General features: G+C 40.0%; 1 protein-coding gene and 1 long non-coding RNA gene across 4 annotated transcripts in view; one reads left to right on the top strand and one right to left on the bottom strand.

Annotated features, from left to right (window-relative positions):
- The window catches only part of LOC123366015, a 101,981-nt gene that overhangs the window by 62,281 nt on the left and 16,231 nt on the right, over window positions 1-23,469 (top strand). The window lies entirely within an intron of this gene.
- PACRG (parkin coregulated) overlaps window positions 4,187-23,469 on the bottom strand; it is a 447,225-nt gene continuing 427,942 nt past the window's right edge. The window contains exon 5 of one of the 2 annotated variants that reach the window (XM_045009093.1): window positions 4,187-5,043. In XM_045009093.1, coding sequence (XP_044865028.1) covers window positions 4,883-5,043 — 161 coding nt within the window. In that variant the 3' untranslated portion in view covers window positions 4,187-4,882. The remainder of the gene's footprint in view (window positions 5,044-23,469) is intronic. The other variant, XM_045009090.1, reaches the window with a different exon arrangement.

The raw sequence follows: 23,469 nt of genomic DNA, 5'->3' as shown, positions 1-23,469 counted from the left end.
AGGAGCTTGGGTGTCCTGTGGCAGGCTGCAAGGGGCCTTAGCTCCAGGGCATTCCCACCAGGCTGACTGCCCAAGGGCCAGGGACTCCAGGACTTTGAGGGGGGTGATGACTATGCATTGAAAGTGTAGATCATACCATTTATCTGGCCTTTTCCCTTGTTTTCCAGGGCTATTTTTGGTCCTGATTTAACTATTTCACTGCTGTGTGATTGTATATAGGAATCGCTAGGTCATTACAAGCCCTCGTCTGAATGCAGTTCTCCTGGTATTCAAGGTGCTTCTACTGGTATAGCTTATTCTCGGAAAGGTATGCAAATAAGCGACACCAGTAGAAGCACATTTATACTGATATCTCGGCCTTCACATTAGGGCATTGCACCACATTACCTTTATTGGTTTCTAAATGAAGATCGGCATAACAGTGCAAAAAACTGCTTGTAGACAAGCTCTGAAAGTGATGTGTATTTCCTTCCCGTGGCATAAAACAAAATAAGGGATGTGTGGGGAGAAGCATACTGGCCTACTGATTACCATCCTCCCTGTCCAACTGCCTCAACTTTAGTGACAGCTTTTTCATACAGTTTGCATCAGAATACTGGCATGGTTGACATTTAGACATCTCAGGTCTTGCTGTATCTATGAAAAACCATACTATATTTTGTTTCAAACCAGGTAATAAGTGATTGTTATAAGAGCCAGTGTCATTAGAATCTGATTACAAACCGACCCACAATTTTTTCTTGTTTTTCCATGTGCTCCTGTTCACCCCATCCCCCCAACCAAGATAATTAATCCTTACCTACTTGTGCTTCTCCACTGCATCATGATAAGATGATTTTGTGTCGCTCTCAGTGTTTTAAAGGTACCAGGATTAGTTCCCATTTCATAGGTTTTAGTAGTTGTTCCAACACGCTATGGTTAGCAAGACCACAGCATTTTAGTTTGAGGTCTAAAATTTTCTTTTGCTTGTGTGCGCCAAGATGGGCCCCCATAGACAAACTGCAGCACTAAGGGTGTGGCCTGGAGAATGTTTATTGCATTGCCCAAGCTAGCACTACCTCTGATCACTTACAATTCCTGTCCAGTGAGTGCTCCAATTCTTCTACAACTTGAGGCTTTATAGGAGGGGCTCCTCACAGAAACTTGTGCAGCATCTTCTCTCTCCCCCACACCACCCCTTTGAGAAACAGGAATTGAAGGCTCACTAAACCTGCAAGCCTCATATTCTGAGCTGACTTAGATCAGAAACTTGGGTTTAGAATGGGGAAGTGCAAATGTTCCAGTGGCTTGAACACAACTTTGAAACATTCTGATGCTGATTTATGCTTTAAATACCAACTGTGTTTTCTTTCTCAAGTGCAGATAGTTTTATAAACAGGATCCTCAAGTACTGCATACTCCAAACAGTATGCAAGCTGTCTAGTTTGTACCTAGATTTTTTAAAAATTAAGTAGCTGTAGGATTATATACTGAATGATCAAATTAGACCCATAAGGGGACATTCAGCACAGTGTTAAACTTGAAATTAACATTTAAAAACATTTTTTTTACTCTCTGAAAGCAGATAGCTCACATCAAGTGCAAACAATACCCCTCATGAGTGCATTACCACATTGAAAGCATCAGAGAAACTGACAAGGAAGCCATTCTGGATTCAGGGTGTGACCTAGCATAGTAGGGGCCTGGGACCCCCTCCTTTCCCCCAGAAGAGGAATCAGCACTCTCCTGCCCACAGGAGAGGCAGAGGTTGCTGGGGCAAGGTCTTGTCCCAGCAACTGAATATCTGTTTGGGTGGGGTCCACTCTAGTCCATGTCTCCTGCCACATGCAGAAAGCCTATTGTGGGGAGGAGGAGTAGAGTTTGCAGGTGATCCAGAGCAATAGGTCTGGCAGTTTACAGCTGCTAAGGTACATAAGGCAGTTCACCTGCCAGTGCTATGATTTCAGTGGGCTCAGCTAGTGGTTGCTACACAAATCACATTTTTCAATGTTATCATCACAAGCATGAAAACTATAAACTTACCTTTTTAACAAAATGAAAGCAGAGGTCTGATGTAATCACATGACTCCAGGAATTGGGGCCATAGACAGGGGCCAATAGTGTTTATGCTTTAATCCAGCCCTAGGAGTTGAGACCTTTTGGCACCATTAAACCCACACCCCAAATTTTTAGGAGCTTAATAAACTGTTTGGTTTTAAGTGCATATAGAGGTGTCATCCATCCCAGGTGGCTCAGGTCTACATGTGAAAGACTTATCCAGTCCATCCTTGTTTCAGAGAGGTATGTAGGTAAAAAGTCAGATCCACAGCTGGGTCTTTTCGACATTAGTCATTTTTTACCTTGAGTTAATTGATTGTTAGTTAACAGGGCTGGACAGGTAATCTGGACACTCCCCAAATGTTTGTTCCAGAATACAAAGGGACTGTGGTTTACCTTGCAGCCTAGTGTCCACACCAGCCTTTACAACTTTTACCTCCTTTGAGCTAATTGGCAATAAACTTGAGGTAAAAAAAACTTTACTGTTGACCTGGTCTAAATCCATGTAGCTAACTGGCCTCACTGAAGCTGTGCTTATTTACAGCAGCTGAGGATCTGGCTGAGGCTGTTTGATAATTATATTCAATTAGAAATTGTCGCTAGGATATCTGTATGTCAGTGCTGCATCTATATGAACTGGTGAATGCAGGAGCTCAATTTTCCATTTTTATGTATAAATTCCATCTCTTGATAGCAGTAAACCAACTAGGGAGTGTATTTGAAGGTCATACCATTACTGAAGTGCTTTAAATCACTTGGCCTTTGGTTTTGTGCTTTATAAAGGACTTTGAGTTATGCTATAATTGCCCAGAAACACACTGCCTGTCATGCTTAAAGGTACATTTGTCAGGGTTGGCAGCCCCACAATTTGATTTACCTTACTAAAATGATTTTCCAAAATGGTTTAATTTTTAAAGTTCCTGTGTTCCCAACTTCCATGATTTTGTCATGAGTCTAGTGATAGTTGATGTTTTTCCAAAAGCCCAATCGCCCAGATTCATGAGGATATCAGCTTTCATTAAAAAAGGAAGTTTCTAGCCCTCATGTTTACATAGACAAGCTTGAAAATGTGACCCAGGGCCGCCCAGAGGATTGCGGGGGCCCGGGGCCTTCGGCGGCGGGGGGCCCTTCTGTTCCGGGACCCGCCGCCGGAACCCCCCGCCGCCGAATTACCGCCGAAGCGGGACCCGCCGCCGAAGCGCAGCCCGGTCTTCGGCGGTAATTCGGTGGCGGGGGGGCGTCCCCGCCGCGGGCCTTCGGGGCACTTCGGCGGCGGGTCCCGGAACAGAAGGGGCCCCCCGCCACCGAAGACCGGGCTGCGCTTCGGCGGCGGCGGCAGCAGCGGGTCCCACTTCCCCCCCCGGCCCAGGCCCCAGCCTCAGCCTCTTACCCGAGCGCGTCTCCGGCGGGGCCTGAGCTCCGTCCCGCTCAGAGCCGCGTGGTGAGGGGGCGGGGCTGTGAGCTCCACGCCGAGCGGAGGCAGCTGCCCCGTCCCCTCCCCACGCCGCTCTGAGCGGGGCGGGGCTCAGGCCCCATTGGAGCTCCCAGCCCCGCCCCCTCACCACGCGGCTCGGATCGGGGCGGGGCTCAAGGGCTCGGCAGGAGACTCGGCGCTTGATGCGCTGAGGCTCCAGGAGAGGGGCGGAGGCGGGAGCCTCCGCTCTTCTCTTGGGGGCCCCTGCGAAGCCCGGGGCCCGGGGCAAATTGCACCCTTTGCCCCCCCCTCTGGGCGGCCCTGATGTGACCCAGGTGCAGCTTAAAAGATCAGAAAGGAGAAGACAAACAGAATGAGCCCAAAATTTGTAATTAATGCCCCCCCAACAAAAAACTACCTCATGATTTTTGAATGAGTGGGTGTGGCAATACTGAAGTTCATGTAATTCTTTATTGGTGTACTTTATATTTATGTATTTAAATTAATAAAATCAATTCCAAAAGCCTCACTTACATGCAAGGCTATGAAAACAACCTGCTATGGGGATGCACTGGTGACAACTTATTTAGTGAGGAAACTTACAAACAATTATAAACTATAAACAATTAAAAAAAGATTTTAAGAGCTATGAAGAATACTAGTGTCCTTTCTACATAAACAACTGTGCAATGGTTGGTTAATATAGCACTTTGTTTTGGGATTGTATAATACATATTCACCTTACCCCAGCTGATAAATTTGAGATTTTTTTTTAAAACTACTCTCATGTTATATTTTCCTAAATAAGAACCCAAACTACATAAAAAGGGAAACACCTGGAAACCCATATCATGAGTGAGGAAGAAACATTAATTAATTTTTATCACAGAGCTTTATAATGGACTGTATAAAGTTTCCTACTGTAACTGGTATATACATTCAACAGTTTTATTGTATATCAGAGCACATAATTTTGCACAGCTGCTGGAGAGGCATTGCTGAACTTTCGTTTCCATCACAAACACCTATTAAGCAGTCAGCATAAACTCTTCTTGTTACAACCCCTGACATCACCCCCACGGCAAGCGGACACAGAACAGTAATTGCTGAATTGTGTATGAAAATTATGGTTTTATTGTCTACACAACTGAAGGTTTAACTCTGACTTCTGCTCCAGTCAGCTCTGTTATAAAGAAGTAATTCTTTCACAAAACAAATAAGCACAGTACACCATTGTAATCTAAGGAACAGGCACTATTTATGTATTGGAAAGACTTGTTCACAATAGTGCTAGCAGTTTAATGGTCCAGAAGCCACTACTTTAGCAGCTGTAGAGGAAGAAAGCATGAATAACAAGATATTATCCAGAATTGGATATAGCCTTTGAGAATACAAATGGAATCATCCCTGTTGACACAACTGTCTTATCTGTTAGTTTAACAAGCACGATTGATAGGTAGGGACCATGTATTTAATGTTTATATAAGCGTCTTCTCCACCATAGCGCTCAAAGGCTTCCAGTGTCTCTTGAATCAAATCTCCAATATTTTCACGCTTCTGCTGGCTGTAGTCAATACCGTCTCCTGAATTCACTGGTTAATAAAAACAAAATACAACATTATTTTAGAGTTTTCCTTGTATCTTTCTGAAAACACGACATAGCTAAATAGAATTGCTGGTCAATCACAATAACTTCACTGCAATCTTTATCCTGTGACAAAGTTGCAGGATTTCAATATATGAAATTCTATCTATCCATTCATCATCCATCCTGTTTCCACTGAAGTTGTCAATATGGTCTAAAATATATTTGTAATGTGCCCATTATCTTAGTATCCAGATGCTATTCTGGATTTTTAAAATGCAGAAAACAAATTTTATTAACATCCACAGGCTTTGTCTCTGGAGACAGTCCCATAGCTGGTCAGTAACATCTTAAGACCATTACTGCTTCGTTTCATAGTGATAGTTGGGACAAAACTCAATTGCCAGATATATAAATGCTTATCTCTGAAAAACTAGGGTCTGTTGTGGTATGAAATCCTTAGTGGGATGCTTTTTTGGGATTGTTCCATGCTAAACACCAGATCCAAATGCCTACAATGTTTCAGATAGTGGAGCTCAAAGAGGGGGTGTCACTTGGCCAAAGAGATATATATTTGGAGCACAACACACCACTCAATCTACTTTTACTCCCTGAAAAATGGGTTAAATTAAGTTAATGACAAGAGGACAAATTATTCTAGCCCTTAGACAGAACAACAACTGTCGCAGCCTTCTTTAACATGGAGCAGATTGAGAACTGGCTGTGATGTTTATTTGTGCACAAACAGCCTATTAGCTAATATAAAGAGCTCAGAGTAAACTGCTGCACAAAAGTTTTAAAAATGCAAAACAGTGATGGATAATTCTGCTCCCAGAGATTTTAAGAGAGATTTAAAGGTGAAAAATGTATTACAATTTGCCAGAACACAGCACTTCAAAATTTGTTAAGGACACTGGATGGCTTAGGGAATTGTCGATGGCTCTAGTCCAGCCAGGATACACAGTCACTGGGAGTGGTTACTATCTGATGCTTGTTTGGTGGTCCATGGAAAATTAGTTAGTGGCCTCACTCCAGTTATTAGTGGACAAGTATCTACGTCATAAAATTCAGCATCTCAAATAATACTATCTGGCCATTTTGTTGACAGGCTTAGCAGACAGGCCAAGGATAGGATTATCAAGGACACAGAAACAACTTCTCATTGCTAGAGACAATGGTTCCTTTCAGGTCAGGACTAAGGCACATTAAAAGGGTGGGCCAGGTTTTACTGCTGCCGTATTTGCAGTGCCTGTTCTTTAGAGTGCAGATCTACAAGGCCCCAATCCAGCAAAGCACTTAGCCACATGCTTAGTTTTAAGCACATTAATTCAATAGGACTACTCACATATTTAAATTTAAGCATCATTCATGCTTAAGTGTTTTTCTGGATTTGGGCCCAAATGACTCCCAGAGCTAGATCTGGATTCTGGATTTCTGTAGTTCTTACAGAGAGAAACTGGTAAAAATTTTGCAGCCCTGTACACATACAGAGATCAGCTGAACAACGATGTGAAAAATCATCTTAATGGTAGAAATTTGATCCTAGAGGACTGCTAACACTCTGTTACAGTTATACGTATAACAATTTATCAACCTTGTAAACTCTTATGCTTTATTTATTTATTTGCAAAATGTTATATAAAATTAGGGTATGTAAAGACAGGTATTCTCATCTGAAAGATATTATGATGGCTCCCTTTTAAAAAAAATCAGCTCTCTATCTGATTACATTAGTGATTTCAGAACACATTTGTGACACCACTACTATGGAAATGGCTATGATGTTAGAAATAATGGACTATACCATCATGTAGAAGACAGCAAGCTGGTATGGCAGCAGATCATTTTAATTTACACAAAAAGGTTGTCAATCAGCAATGGTAAGAAAGAAAGAAAGAAAACATTACAAATCAAATGGTGTTTTTGTTAAATATGCTTTTATCTAACAAAAAAGGCCTTAGATTGATGGTAGCACTTCATCGATGAAGAGAACTGTACTGCCAACGTTCCTGACATTGTGGTTTTTGTGACTGTGCTGCAGCAAGAAAAGCCCTGAACCCTGAACTTATCTCTTGGCAGATAAATAAAGGAATTATTGATTTTCAAATTGTTTGCTAAAATCTGTAATTTTTAATCCTACAGTTTCTCTGATAACGAGCTTAAACAGCTTTCATATGTCTTTAAAAAGTCCATTCAAAATGCCATAATATTGAAGTAACAGTGATCTATCACAAAGTGGGAGATCTGGATTAGGTCTCCGGAGGATGACTATGCACTTCAGTTGTGGTGGGGGCAGGATGTATGTCTCAGCTGTTTCCTGTGCAGAAGAATTTGTAGAAGCATTCAGTACTGGGACAAGACATGTAAAATATTTCCTAGATTAAACGGCTTGGAGGTTTGATTAAAAGGTACCTGATAGGCTTAGGCAATGATAAGGGAAACAGTATGCAAGGGATGGCTGAAGTGATGTGCAGACTATCATTACAAAAACATTTCATCAGACATGCACAACCTGTGCAAGGTTCATATCCTCAAGAGAGTCATTGTCCACTCTAATTTCAAGACACAGCGTACAAATGGCTATACCAAAAAGGTTATTGCAGCATTGAAGTCATCTGCTAAGTACCACAATAGCCATCCTACATAGCTATAGGAATTAGCAAATCTTTCAGACAAATAAAGTAATGATTAACCTAACAGGACAATATCCACCCCAGCATTTGTCAACACTAGATGGATGAGCCAGACTGATTTCCTCAGCACACCTAAGGCTAAATATCTAGTCATAATAATGATGAGTACTTGGGAAAAAATTGCTACCGAATTACAGCAGTCTCAGCATGCCCTTCTCCGGTTTAACCTTATTTCACTGTTAGCTTGTATATGGAGTCCTTGTTGTCAGCCACAGAAATGCTGCATATGCAATGTGTGAACATGGATCTGATTCATGCTCTTTAAGAAGCTGTCCTTTGCAACAGTAATCAACAAGAAGGAAATGTTAGAAAGCACGTTTGTCGTACTATGATGTCAAAGCAAAATGTCTGGCAGATTCAGCATGGATCAAGAAATCTTGTCCTTAGAGAAAAAGTTGTTACTTGTATAGAACATGCGTATTGAAGGAATACTAAGGTTTCAGGTCAAGAGGACTGGAATTGGAAAAATATTTTTTAATTCCTTTCCTGGATCAAAAAAAGTTTCTCTGCCTCCTAAGCTCTGTACAACAGTATATGATACTCAAAGGTGAACTGAAAGGCTTTTTTCCTGTCAAGACCTGCTTTAGTTGATGAAATCACTAGAACAAAGATATGCAGGAGTGGCATTCCTTACACCGCTCCAGTGATGCCATCTGCTGTAGCAGGGGAAACACAGAGCTCTGAAGGCCTCAGTACAGGTCTGGGGAAGAGAGTGAAGGAGGATGTGAAGTTTGCTTTAAAATGTATTTCAGGCTAGACATGTTTCTTCTCATGATTAGTATCCTATTCCTCAGTATCCTGAAACAGGGTACTACAGTATTATTTGTTTTCCAGTTTATTTAATTTCAGCCCATTTTTAAGTTTCGGAGCATTAGTATTACAAATACAAATATTAAAATCATGACATCTTAAAGAAGGTAAAGGAAAAATCTCTTCAAGTGTTAAGGATTGAGTATATGAGGGCAGTCGCCATGTCCTGAGGGGAACCAATTTGTAAGATTCAATCTGATCTACTCTTATCTCTAGGAGTTCTTTAGAATCTTAAAGTGTACTAGAAATTCTTTTAGTTTATTAGTGCTCTCTTTTAGGCAGACCTGGTCTCCTTCTATTCAAGGTGTTTTAATCTGCTGGATGTGCTGAAGCACCTCTATGTAAATCAATGGTACTAAACCTTGCCATTGACAATGACTGTTTCCAAGGTCCTACTTCATGGACGACATGAATTAAAACTGGAATGGCTGTACAACCATAAAGGTAGAAAAGTCAGAGCATTTGGAATATTAGAACTTCCCAAGATTTTAAATCTGCTCAGGTCTTGGTAAAAAGAATGAGATTCAAGCAGACAGCTGAAGAGACTTTGAAGCAGGCCCTTTACTCTGAGCTTAAACATTTTTTTTTATAACAAAGACGTGAGACTGTAGTCAAAGACCATTCAACTATTTCATTTCTAATGCACAAAAAAAGGATTTAAAAATTGAATTCTGGGATATTCTGATTCCAGCAGACATTTTTGAACAAATCAATAGTAAATAATAAAAATAATACATAGCTCTTATGTAATGGTTTTCATTCATAGATCTCAACGCACTTTACTGTGGAGGGTAAGTATCATGCTTCCCTTTTTTCATTTGAAGAAACTGAGGCACAAGTAAATGAATTTTGCATCCTTTTGCCAAAACTCTACTTCCCTTTACCAGTTGGTGTCAATCCTCATTGCCATCTCAAATGCGATGAAGAGGGTGCAATTCTAAACTACTCCTTTGCTTCACCTTGTGGCCTGGCCTGTTTTAAATCATCATCATTGTGTAGCCGGATACAGTCTATTTAATATGCCTTAGGAACTTCATATCAAGAAGTATTATCTCTATTCAATATACTGCAATATTGCTCCGCCCAGTGTTCACAAAGAGGAAAACGCAGCAAAGCGCGTGATGAAATTGCATGATTTGTCACAGCTACCATTAATTAAAGACTTGTTTAATCCACCACATGGTCATCTGCCCTCACATCGCCCATTGTGGGTAAGTTTTACTGAGTGAGGGATTTACAGTAGAGGACGTGTGGTGAGCTTCACAGTCCTCAGAGAAAGAGATAAATAATTATCTTGTCTCGGACCCCCACTCATTGTCAAACTTGGGTTTGATTTACTGCAAAGGCAATGGACCCTGCTGAACCGGTTTCGCACCAGACATGGAATTTGTGCTGCAGCAGAATTTCGGTGGCATTTTAGCAACAGGCCACTATGTCAGTGTGGGCAGTCACAAACCATGACACCTATTATTGAGGACTGTAAAATGACTCAACTTCCTGGAGGTCTTCATGCCTTCAACATCATTGATAGGAATGCTGTGGCTTGACTGAATTGCATACACCAAATAAATAAAATCTATATTTGTGCATGACAGAAATAAACAATTCCTTTAGCATACTGACAATAGTCTCCACTACATAAACTGAGTAATTTTGAAAGCGCCTGCATATTCCAAATAATCAGGCTCAAATTTTAGCTGTAAATTAAAAAAAAAAAAGTATGATTGTCTTTATCATTATTTTGCAGAGACCATAAAAAGGGACACCAACATGTTAATTTTTTTAATGTTCTGCTTTCCTTGTATTAAAAACACCTTTTAATTATTCAAGCTGAAAGTATTTTGCAAAGCTATGGGGCCAAATTCTACCCTTGAATATGCACTGAACTCCCACTGACTTCACCAGGAGCTTTAGTTGCATATCCAAAGGCAAAACTTACTTTTCACCATTGAGGCCAATCATTTATCTTCTACAATGCTACACTCTTTAGTTACAACCACTGCAAGGGAAAGTTTAAATCTAAGGAGAAACCAGATATGTTTGCAATTAAACAAACACCAAAAACATACATACCCATGGAAACGTTTTCTATTCCTCTAAAATGTATTTTAACAAAACCTTTACTTGATATGATCTCTTTAGGTATTGTATCTGCTGATACCTTCTTAATTCTTACCCTCGTTTTTTTGCTTTAACAATAGAAAGAACCTACATTTTGTGTTGTCTTCCATACATGGCTAAATTTTAGTTTACTTCATAAATTAACATTTATTTTTAGAATAAATGTATTGTTTGGCTAAAAACAATTCTGATAGTCAATGACTTGGTGAAAGAATAGAAGAAGTAATCTTATTGGAAAGGAAACATTTGACTGACTTACGTTTTTAGTAAAGATGCAAGCCTATTGGAAATAGTTTTAACTACTTGTAAATTGCTGCTGTAAAAAAAAAATCTTTTTTTTTTTTTTGAAAATGAGCCAAGATAGCAGCTGTTATCACAGTTTTCCATTTCCAGGAAACATTAGCAACATCAGATGCAATCCATTCTAAGTCCAGCTTTTTTTTTTTTATTGAGACACTAAAAAAAAACCAAATCACAGATTTTCTGACAAATGTTATTAGCAAACGTAGTCAACCAATAAAGGGGAAAACGATATTTCGAAAATTATTTATCTTTTTAAGTACTTACATTTCTCTAACAAACTTTAACTTTGAAGTCTGGCCATGTTTGTACTAGTGATCAATATTATAACAAAGCAGTGCTAAATAATCTTAGATAAACAGCATGCACGACAGGGGACAGCATGAAGCAGAAACCTCAGAGGCCTTGATGCACTGTTTACTGTTGCAAAATAATAAATTAGGTCACAAATCGTGCTTAAAGTGCAAAAAAAGTTGCACCATTTGGGCAGATCAGATGTTTTCCCAATTATTTTGGATACAACTGAGCTTGTACAAAGTATCTTTTGTTTGTAGAAAAAAAGTGTTTGTGTGTGCAAAATGGGAGTGGATTTGCTAGCCATGAGCTGAAAATACATTTGCATATTTTTTGATGCTAACTTCTGTTCCAATTGGAGCTCAGTTAATGCAAAATTCATGAAAACAATGTATAAACATACATAGACATGGAATAAGCATGATTTATTTTATAAAGTAACATGAAGTGACAAAGCAGAAAGTCCAAAATATGTTAAGGATCATTGATTTTATTATAAACCATAATCACACAATAATCCATATTTAATAAAAGCATGTTAGTTCATACTTAAAATAAAGATGCCCCATAATATGTCTCTTCTTTAGGAAAGCTTTTGTTCATGTATGCAAAATGCTGAAAGGAGCAGAGTCCCAGGACTGTATGAATGGAAAGTTCAGTATTTCATGACTTAGTATTAATAGAATGTTAGGCTATGTTTGTATACCTGTCACCATCTGTTATGGAATATGTTTGATCTTCTTTACAAAAATGAATGTAAAGTTCAAGGGCCGAATCCTGCATAACTTGCACGATTAAAAGCCTCTGACTTCAGTGAGAGATTTGGAACTTCACTGACTGCAGAAGTGGGCCCAGTATTGTCATTATAATTTAACCGTAGAAAAAGATGTTAACAAAGAAATAAATTGTTCCATGAGCATTAGTCTGAGTCCTGTGACAAAAATGAAGAAACCTGTAAGTGTGCCTAAAATTGCCTGTTTATCCCTTTTTACTGTTCCCTAAAGAAGTGGACTTTAATGGAAACTTTAGGACAGTGAAGGGTGCTTAAAGATAGAGAAGGAGATGAGTGTGGAGGAGGGATGTGCAGATTCTCCAAGAGGTATTTTGTGTATGTACACAACTAGGCTTGAACACTTGTACTTATGACAATTAGAGGACTGGCAGCACAGGAAACTTAAGTGTGCTTATTTATTCTCAAGCTAGGTATACAGTGCAGACAGTTGCAATATGAGCTTCTTAAAAATCCATAGCAATAACTTAACCCTGACCTCTAAAGCAAAAAATATTTCATTCTTTATATGGATATCTCTTTTAAACAGAACTAGGCAAACTCTGTCACCTGAACCAATGTACATGAAGGTTAGAAGTGTATGACCCTCCCAAGGGTTGAATTTGCATTCCTTTTATGAACAACAGTATGAGAGTCACAATAAATGAATGCTCACCAAAAGCCAGTTAATAAACATGCATTTTTCAGCAGAGAAAGCTTCCATTTGAATTGGTGGCAGCTTTTCAAACAAAATGAAGTATGTATATATTTTACATTATTGGCAGTAATCCAACTTTACAATAAACTGACACATAATGCTGCAGTCTTTATTTACAATGGAAGATGTGATGCAGCTAAAAGATGGAAGGTTATTCACTTGTCATTAACCTTCTCTGAGTAAACTGTCTCTGCAGATGCACCATTTTTGTACTGTGAATGCTGAAACCTTTTGAAAGCTGTAATGCCATGGGCAGTCTTATCCAGTGCCAAATGTTTTGACTGAGGCTATAAGAATACTTGTTTCAAACTGACCCCTCTCCAGTTATTTCTGCTTTGCAAAAGTCTCTCTGAAAGAACTTGCAGGAAGGTAAGTAGCTGGGGAGACGCAAAGAAAGAAACACTCAGAACTCCAGTTATAGATGAGTTACCTTCATTTCTTCTTTGAGATGATGTCCCCACTCTTTTGGGACTTACCAGCTGTAACAGACCCAGGAAGCCAGAGAAGCACTTAGTTCAATAAAGAGTGAACTCTCCAAATGTGCATCTGTTTTAGCACCAGTACTGACAGAATAATGTTGACTAACACAGAGTTGAGCTCCTCATAGCAGCTTTACAGAAACAGGCAGGCTTTTAAACATGCTGCAGAAGATGACTTTCTTCTCACAGAATAAACTCTGAGGATATCTGGTTATGGACCTATGTATGGTTCTAGTGACTCTGAATTCAGAATATGCTCTAGTTAGAAATGGTTTTCCCTTCAGACTTTCCCTCAAAAGCAATGAATAAATCAAAGGAGATCTCTGAAAAGGCTTTGCCCTACCCAGACGGGTCAGAGTTCACTAAATGTTCAGTTAGTGCAATATTGCATCCTCAGGCAAGTCATGAGATTTTTGGAAACAAGATGAGGTTAATACACTGGTTAAGGTGAAATTGTGAAGTCCCTTTGGGGAGAAATTTGGAGTGGGAGTGCAGCACCGCCTTGTTCTTGAGGAAGATTGTGAAAGGTGGATTTGGAATGAATACCTGAATCTCACTCATTCACCCTCCACACTGATTTATTAGCCACTAACAATGTAACTTTCCGAGAGGGGTGGTATGGAGAATATTCCCCAACAGACACAAAGGGAAGTGATAAATCTTGATTGTATTAAATGTATATTCTATGACTGGTGAAATTCATAGTGTATAGATCGGGGATCTGCCACGAAGAACCTCTTACAATATAGTTGTGATAGAAGATTTTCCTAAAAGATATCACATGCATATGCAGGAAAGAATGAGACCTAGCATGATTAATTGATCCTTGGGATTACAGTACTGTTATTATCTTCATGTCCACAAATCTCTCTTCTAGGAAAAAAGCTATCGATGCAAAATAAATAAATAAATAAATAAAATAAAGTCAGTCCCTGAGTTTGTAAGAAATTGACTTCTCCTAGTTTGTGTGGCAGTTCAGATTTTTGAAGGGGAAGCAGGCTGTATGGAATCATGCTTGAAGAGACTGCACCTTGATATGTAATCTTGCTAAATAGTGACATGCTTGTATTCCATAGTGAACAGTTATGTGTGGGGCTACCACCATAATGTGAAGTAAATCCACTCTACCCAGCTGCTAATCAAAGTTGCTGCAGGAGCTGAGATAGGTGGTCTGTCATGGGAGTCCCAGCTCTGGAACTGTCTGCCGCTTTGGATCTACAATAAGAACCTCTCTGAGTCTGAAAAGCTGAGAACTAGATTGTGGTTGTTGGTAATGGCCCTAGAAATTAAAGTTTAGAAGCAGGGTTATCCCATTATTCTGTGGAGAAGACCAAATGACATGTTTATTATGGTCTCTGGTCCAGCTCTACATATCTAGGACATAATCACATCATAACCTCAAGCAACAACAGAGCTACCATTGATAACAATGGGAGTTTTGTACAAAGATAGAGAATAGAATATATCCCTTATGTAGGATTCCATCCCTCCCCTCCCCCCACCCCAATCTATCAAGAGCTTGGTACTGCCACTTAGGTCAGGCACTGGGCTCTAGATTTGGACCAAAGAGAGCAGAATTAGACATACAATGTGGCAACACAGAGAAAATGTTTCTCTCTGGATACTTATGCTAGCCTTTTTGTGATTAGTTCCTTTGCTATTTAATATAAAATCATCTCTTGTTTTGTCATTTTTGTGATGGCATGATACTTTGTACAATGTGTTTTCAAAACTGTGCTCCTAAAATTTTTCCATAGGGACTACAATGTAATGTTATTAAGACATTTAATGTTTCCAAAACTCTAGTGCAATTGTGTATAATCTGATAAATAAATATATAAATAAATAAAACTGGTTTTACATAAAACCATAAAATCAGAAATTGCTAACATTTTTTTCTGAGACATTGTTATTGTTAATACACTTTCCAATGTTTTAAGAGAAAAAATGTTTTCATATAAGCAAGCATAATTTTCCTATTTATTTTGTTAACTATTGTATTATTCTTTTTGTTCATTATTTTAAGATAATAGTATTGTTCTTCCAAAAACGATCTCATTATCTCCCTCCCCATTTAAAACAGTATTTTTGTAAAAAGCAATAGTAAAATATATTTACAGGAGAGGGAATAAAGAAGGAAGTTTGCTTTACCGTATCCATGCTATTATTCTGTTGTTGGCAAGTATATTAAAAAATGTCTAGTACTACTATTTGAGACAATTTTTATATTTGTAGAACTGGAATAATCCACAAGCATATTGTCCCCTATAGTCATATTTGTTTTCCACATCCAATGAATGTAATGTACACAGAAGAAAAACTCCACTGCTTTTCTTTTGAAGAGGGCATATGAGACACAGAGGGGCAAATCCCTCTTCCTTTAGATCTATCGTTCTTTACTGAAGTCTAGGGAGTTGCATGGTTGCAACAGCAAGCAAAACCTGACCCAGTGACTTGGAAGTGAAATATTCCTGGCACGCTTGTACTTAATATATTTATTGTATATATTTTTGTCTAAAGGCTGAGCTAAAACCAAACTCTGGATCGTAACAGCCCCAAACTTGGGAAAAATCAAATCTGGATATGAACTTTGCTTCTCAGTTTAACTTCTGTCTTTACCTGCTGCAGATGTTCTGGGAAGGCAGGAAGTGAAGTAGTACTAGCTGTGTAGTGGTTGTCAGAGCCATCCTCCAAAAGCAGGGCAGAATGACTTAGGGCATGTCTACACTTACCTCTGGAGCAATCGATCTAGCGGTGGTCGATTTATCACATGTAGTGAAGACATGATAAACTGACCACCAAGCACTCTCCCGTCAACTCCAGTACTCCACCGGAGCAAGAAGTGTAGGCAGAATCGATGGGGGAGCATCAGCAGTCAACCTACTGCAGTGAAGACACTGTGGTAAGTAGATCTAAGTATGTTGACTTCAGCTACGTTATTCACATAGCTGAAGTTGTGTAACTTAGATAAATCTCCGCCCCCCAGCCCCAGTGTAGACCAGGCCTTAGTGTGGATGTTGGGGAGAGCTGGGCTATATACTGCCAGGCCTTAAAAGGTAGGGTGATTAGATAGCAACTGTGAAAAAATGAGACAGGGGGTGGGGGATAATAGGCCCCGATATAAGAAAAAGTCCCAAAAATGGGACTGTCCCTATAAAAATGGGACATCTAGTCACCCTATTAAAAGGGACCAGTATGCACTCCCAACTAGCATGTGATGTGTAGTCTGGGCATCTAAACCATGTCTCCTTGGGAGTATGGGGGCAGACCAATTAGCATAGAAGGGAAGTCGCCCACCTCATGTTTTCTTGAGTTCTAGCCATGTATCCTGACATACTACTGTGCTAGGGTCGAGGGACATGGGGTCAGAGGCTCTCTATGCAACCCTCAGCACATCCACACAGAACAGGGCAGAATATGACCCCTTTATGTTCTCTATAAATACTACTACAAGTTTATTAAATTTGTCTTTACAATTTTAACCTCTGATTCATTGTTCTCAGCTTCTATGCCTGCCACCTCTGATCCTCAGAGAAACTTGAATCTGTTGGCTGAAGCTGAAGCTGAAATTATACATACGTGCACAGGTTGGGGAGACAAGAGAGAAAGAGAGAGATATTGCTGGATGCTCCAGGTCAACTTGACTAGTCTAGAGATTTGTTACAAACAGCCAGGAAAACAGTTAACTAGCATTGTAGTGTACCGTCTGGCTGAATATTTGTCAGTTTACATTTTCTTATGCTATAATGAAGAATTAAAGTAAAACACTGTGAAGAAAATCTACTTTGGTGACTAAAAACATGCCTCCTTGCCCCCTGATGATCTTTGAGCATCCATATGCTTGGACTGTATTTAGTTTTACATTAGAACCAATGAAACAACCATTTCCATGAACAGTTAGGTTTTTGTAAATATGTGGTATCACAGTCTAGTTTAAAAGAGGAAGATGACAAGCTTGGAAGAGGAAAATTACAAACATCCAAGTGGGAGAGCTTTTAAAAGAAAGATCCTCTTAAACTTTTCCTGAAATGCTTATTCTTCACTGCTTCACTTTGGGTACAGTTAGCCTCCTGGGAAGAGATGGAAAAGTGACCCCTCACTGAATGCCCTCTCGGTCTCTCTCCACAGATGCCTGTTTCATCTTATAGTTTGTTTTATGATAAGGGAAGCTTTGCATTTAAAGGCCTGTGTCCCAACACTGTGGATGCAGTGCTGAATTGGTGCCCCTGGAAACAGTGGCTCTGGAGTGATTAATAGAAAGCACGACTTCAGAAAATATTGTTGAGGATTTGCGGAATAGTGGGCCACAGTAGCTGATGTAGCATGGAAGCCTTTGAAGAAAATCTTTGAAAGTCATTTTAAAGAGGGAAGGATACACTATACTAGCTTCTCTCAAGTCCCGTTAACATGATGAGCAACTGCAAATAATTCTCCATATATCACCAAAAGGCTGGGTCACTGAATGCTGATTTATGGAGGATGCTTCCTGAATAGTAATTATTATCTATAAAACATCCAACATGCTAGCTTCTTTACTGACAAATAAAATAGACACTCCTTGTACCAAAGTGTTTACAGTATAAATGCAGACATGACAGAGGAAGTGGCAAGCAACAAACAACGAGGGAAAATAGGAAGATGGGAAGCCAAAAGATGTAGTCATATGGTCACGGGGTTACTGAGCATTGTTACAGGCTTTCTTGAAGGCTCTGATTTACACATACAGAGCGGTTCAATGATAGTCTTGCCATATATATTTGCAACAGAGTTTCCATTATAATTCTAATTTAAAAATGTCAGTCAAGGAGCTCTACTAACCTTGGCAACTGTGTTTCTGGACTGAGGGCGATCAGTAAACGTTGTGTCGATTTAACTTTGTCTTGTAAAATGTGGTTTAGTTTTTATTTTATATGTACCTATAACTTTTGATAGGCACATTGTGTACATTAAAATAGGTATTCTGCAGGCACTGAAAACACATGATTTTTTACAAGATTTGCAATTTTTCCTTTGCACCCCTGGCTCAATGCAGAAGGACTGTGAAGCATTTGTGGGCCACAATCACAGTCTGGCAGGCTCCCTTGTGTAGGGTGACCAGATGTCCTGATTTTATAGGGACAGACCTGCTTTGTCTTATATAGGCACCTATTTCCCTCCCTCCACTCCCTCCCACCCCATTCTGACTGTTCACACTTGTTATCTGGTCACCCTACCCTTGTGGGTAGTCTCAGCTATGAGGCCAAAGAATGAGGTGAGTCCTTCCAGACCAGGACTGATGTACAGTGACAAGCCATATAGGGAAGTCTGCATTGCAGCTGCCTGTTTTATGGCTAAACCTAAAGCTTTGTTTTCTAGTGTTGTAAATCCAGCACTTTTTCTGAGCAGTTTGTTAGTTTTAAAAATGACACCCTCCTATACTTGCAATTCCCTCTTCAGACCCACATTTAATGTGATGCCTAAAATAACTAATTTGGGAATATCTAAAAGTCTTTATCTATAGGGAAGGCTGTATTTAAAAACGTTGATTAAGGGAACATGGCAAATTGCTAACTGATGTATTTGGTGTTTCCTTCCCCCCTACCTTCCATCGCTATCCTCATCTTTTAGAATGTAGCTCCCTTGGGGAGAGGCTGAGCCTTCTTTTGTGTTTGTACAACAACTGGCACGTTGTGAGTGCTACCAGAAACAATAACTAACAGCAAAAATGAACCAAAACCAGAAAAGACCTCATCTTATGTTGGCAAAATTAAAACATTTCCATCCATTTTTGAGAATAAAAAGTCAAAGTTACTAATGAACTGGAAGAGAAGCCCTTTCGTTATGTGGTCAATTTGAGCCAAAATTTTCAAACTTGGGTGCCTAAAGTTAAGCCCTAACTACATCTGTAGACAGCTAAATAAGTGGGCTGATATAAACATTTCCTGAGCCTCTCTCCCCCCCCGCCCCCAACTCACAAAATGAAAGCTGCAGATGCTCAGCACCTCTGCAAATGAGGCTGCTTACTTAGGTATCTAAATAGATCTACCTTTAAATCCCAAAATCTGAAATGTTTTGCCTTAAATTATCAGGGTGGTGGTTCTACTTCTATTTTTATTTAATTTAAATATTTAAATATTTAATCACAGCTGTTTTTATTTCTATACAAAGTCAGCAACATAAAAGTGACAAAACTCCTGCAGAACTTCTTACAGTTCTTCTAAATTGTTAGTACTGGAGTAACATGTAAAGGCCCCAAAGAGGAATCAGTGCCCCACTCTGCTAGGCATTGTACAGAGATAACAAAAAGATGATCCCTGCTCCAAAGAGCTTCCAGTGAAAGTAAAGACATAATCACAAGAAGATCCTTTAAAATATATAAAGAAAAAAGAGAGAGAGTGACCATGAGGGAAAACGAACAACAAATGTAATCCAGCTTTCCCCCTTGTCTACAACATCCTCACTTTGTAATATGCTAAAAAAAGCCCTCTCAATGACAAGGCGGAGAGAGGGAGCGAATGATGAAAGAACATTTAACTATGTTTAGAAGCCCCAGAAAGCAAAGCTCAGCAAAATTCTGCAAATTCAGCTTTACAAAAATGAATCCAAGTTGCTCAATAATATAAAGCTCACACTACCAAAAAAAAAATACTTTCTGATTTTGCAACCTCTTACATGCATATGTAAGAGGTTGCAAAATCAGGGCCAGAGTGTATTTATCTTATTTCTAATAATATCCTAATTAAATAGATCTGTAAGGCAATCACATACAAGATTTGGTAGAGGAAGTTGAAGTGGGTGGCAAACTAGGCAGCAGTGACCATGAGATGGTTGAGTTCAGGATCATCACAAAAGGAAGAAAGGAGAATAGCAAAATACGGACAGTAGACTTCAGAAAAGCAGACTTTGACTTCCTTAGGGAACTGAGAGGCTAATATGACAGGGAAAGGAGTCCAGGAGAGCTGGCTGTATTTTAAAGAAGTCCTATTGAGGGCGCAGGAACAAACCAGAAAGAATAGCAAATATGGCAGGTGACCAGCTTGTCTTAACAGTGAAATCTTCGGTGAGCTTAAACTCAAAAAGGAAGCTTACAAGAAGTTGAAATTTGGACAGATGATTAGGGAGGAGTATAACAATATTGCTAGAGCATGCAGGGGTGTAATCAGGAAGGCCAAGGCACAACTGAAGTTGCAGCTAGCAAGGGATGTGAAGGGTAACAAGAAGGGTTTCTAAAGGTATGTTAGCAGCAAGAAGAAGGTCGGGGAAAGTATGGGACCCTTACTGAATGGGGGAGGCAACCTAGTGACACATGATGTGGAAAAAGCTGAAGTACTCAATGCTTTTTTTGCCTCGATCTTCACAGACAAGGTCATCTCCCAGACTGCTGCACTGGGCAACACAGTATGGGGAGGAGGTGAGCAGCCCTCAGTGGTGAAAGAACAGGTTAAGGACTATTTAGAAGAGCTGGACATGCACAAGTCCATGGGTCCAGATCTAACGCATGCAAGGGTGCTGAGGGAGTTGGTTAATGTGATTGCACAGCCATTGACCATTACCTTTGAAAATTTGTGGCGATCGGGGGAGTTCCCAGATGATTAGAAAAAGGCAAATATAGTGCTCATATTTAAAAAAGGGAAGAAAGAGAACACAGGGAACTACAGACCGGTCAGCCTCACTTCAGTCCCTGGCAAAATCATGGAGCAGGTCCTCAAGGAATCCATTCTGAAGCACTTGGAGGAGAGGAAGGTGATCAGGAACAGTCAACATGGATTCACCAAGGGCAAGTTGTGCCTGACCAACCTGATTGCCTTCTATGATGAGATATCTGGATATGGGGAAAGTGGTGGATGTGATATATCTTGACTTTAGCAAAGCTTCTGATACAGTCTCCCACAGTATTCTTGCCAGCAAGTAAAAGAAGTATGGGCTGGATGAATGGACTATAAGGTGGATAGAAAGCTGGCTAGATTGTCAGACTCAACAGGCAGTGATCAATGGCTTGATGTCTAGTTGGCAGCTGGTATCAAGCGGAGTGCCCCAGGGGTCAGTCCTGGGGCTGGTTTTGTTCAACGTCTTTATTAATGATCTGGATGATGGGATGAATTGCACCCTCAGCAAGTTCGCAGATGACACGAAGCTGGGGGGAGAGGTAGATATGCTAGAGGGTAGGGATAGGGTCCAGAGTGACCTAGACAAATTGGAGGATTGGGCCAAAAGAAATCTGATGACGTTCAACAAGGACAAGTGCAGAGTCCTGCACTTAGGAAGGAGGAATCCCATGCACTGCTACAAGCTGGGGACCGACTGGCTAAGTAGCAGTTCTGCAGAAAGGGACCTGGGGATTACAGCGGCTGAGAAGCTGGATATGAGTCAGTGGTGTGCCCTTGTTGCCAAGAAGGCCAACGGCATATTGGGCTGTAATAGTAGGAGCATTGCCAGCAGACCGAGGGAAGTGATTATTCCCCTCTATTCGGCACTGGTGAGGCCACACCTGGAGTATTGGGTCAGTTTTGGTCCCCCCACTACAGAAGGGATGTGGAAAAATTGGAGAGAATCCAGCGGAGGGCAACAAAAATGATTAGGGGTCTGGGGCACACGACTTACGAGGAGAGGCTGAGGGAACTGGGGTTAGTAGTCTGCAGAAGAGTAATTGGGGATTTGATAGCAGCCTTCAACTATCCTTCCAAAGAGGATGGAGGTAGGCTGTTCTTGGTGATGGCAGATGACCGAACAAGGAGCAGTGGTCTCAAGTTGCAGTGGGGGAGGTTTAGGTTCGATATTAGGTAGGGTGGCCAGACAGCAAATGTGAAAAATCGGAACAGGGGGTGGGAGGTGGGGGTAATAGGAGCCTATATAAGAGAAAGACCCCAAAATCAGGACTGTCCCTATAAAATCGGGACATCTGGTCACCTAATTTTAGGAAACACCATTTCACTAGGAGGGTAGTGAAGCACTGGAATGGGTTACCCAGGGAGGTGGTGGAATCTCCACCCTTAGAGGTTTTTAAGGCCTGGCTTGACAAAGCCTGGCTGGGATGATTTAGTTGGTGTTGGTCCTGCTTTGAGCAGGGGGTTGAACTAGATGACCTCCTGAGGTCTCTTCCAACCCTAATTGTCTATGATTCTATGATTCTAAGATATCAGGAAACATAGTGCCAAATACCACTCTCAGTCATATTGGAGCTCCAAAGAACTCAATGGATTTGCATGTGTATAAATGAGAGTGGAATTTAACCACCACCTCCCCAATACTGTCAATCAGCTTCTCATTAGAATCAAGAGGAATGACTACACCCTCATTCTTTCTTACTTTTACAGTATGTTGGATAAAAGAAAGTCACAAATGTTTAGTATTATAATCAGAAAAGGCACATTTTTGACCATTGGATACCACACAGAGTTTAGAAAGAAGAAACACTGAATGATAAGTAGCTATCTTTTGGAAATCAGCTTTTAACTTACCCTTATTTTATATGTAGGATGTGGAAATCATCTTTTAAGCTGCTCTTATTTTGTATGCTTGTATGGAGATTGTGATTATAACCCTCCAGTAGCAAAGCAAGGCCTACACTAGACATTTTCTAATTTTTAAGATTGCAACCTAGATATCTAATACCTGGGTTTAAGTGGCATAATGTGAGGAAGAGTTAGATGATAATAGTTACAAGTACAGAATGTTGCTAACGCTTAGACTACACATGTATTTGTGCTGAAATATCACTAAACTTATGTAAACAGATCTAGAATGAAAGTCAAGGAATTTCCCCATTGAACTAAAAACTTGGTGTATTTCCATAAGCCAAATAACATTTTCAGGAAACAAACTCTAAAAATTATTGATGTAGAACAGTTTTATTGCATCAACTGCAGAACTACACTGATGAAAACAGAGAGAAGAAACCCTTAGGCCACATTTTGTGTGACCTAATTCTTTCAAGCTTTCATTCTGGCAAATTTTTAGGAATTGACAATATAAATGAACTACAGCTCCCACTGTAATGTTTTCACGGAATCTCTGCATAACTTGCAAACAGCGCACACTGCACCAAGACTATAGTACATAGTTTTTTTGTATAGTTTAATTACTTTTGGATGTAAATGAGCAGAAAAACAATTATCACTCATCCAGTGGGAGAAACAGCTACACTTCTGTAAATTTCTGGTATTCTAATGCTGAGATTGTCAATTCTAAGTTTCAAAGAAGCTGTAATATAAACTGCAAGGCAGTTAATGGTTAGTCTATTAGATTTTGGTGGAACTGCAGTCAAGACAAA

This window comes from Mauremys mutica, chromosome 3 (genome assembly GCF_020497125.1).
Source record: "Mauremys mutica isolate MM-2020 ecotype Southern chromosome 3, ASM2049712v1, whole genome shotgun sequence".
Lineage (NCBI taxonomy): Eukaryota > Metazoa > Chordata > Testudines > Geoemydidae > Mauremys > Mauremys mutica.
This window is presented reverse-complemented; position numbering and strand designations above follow the sequence as displayed.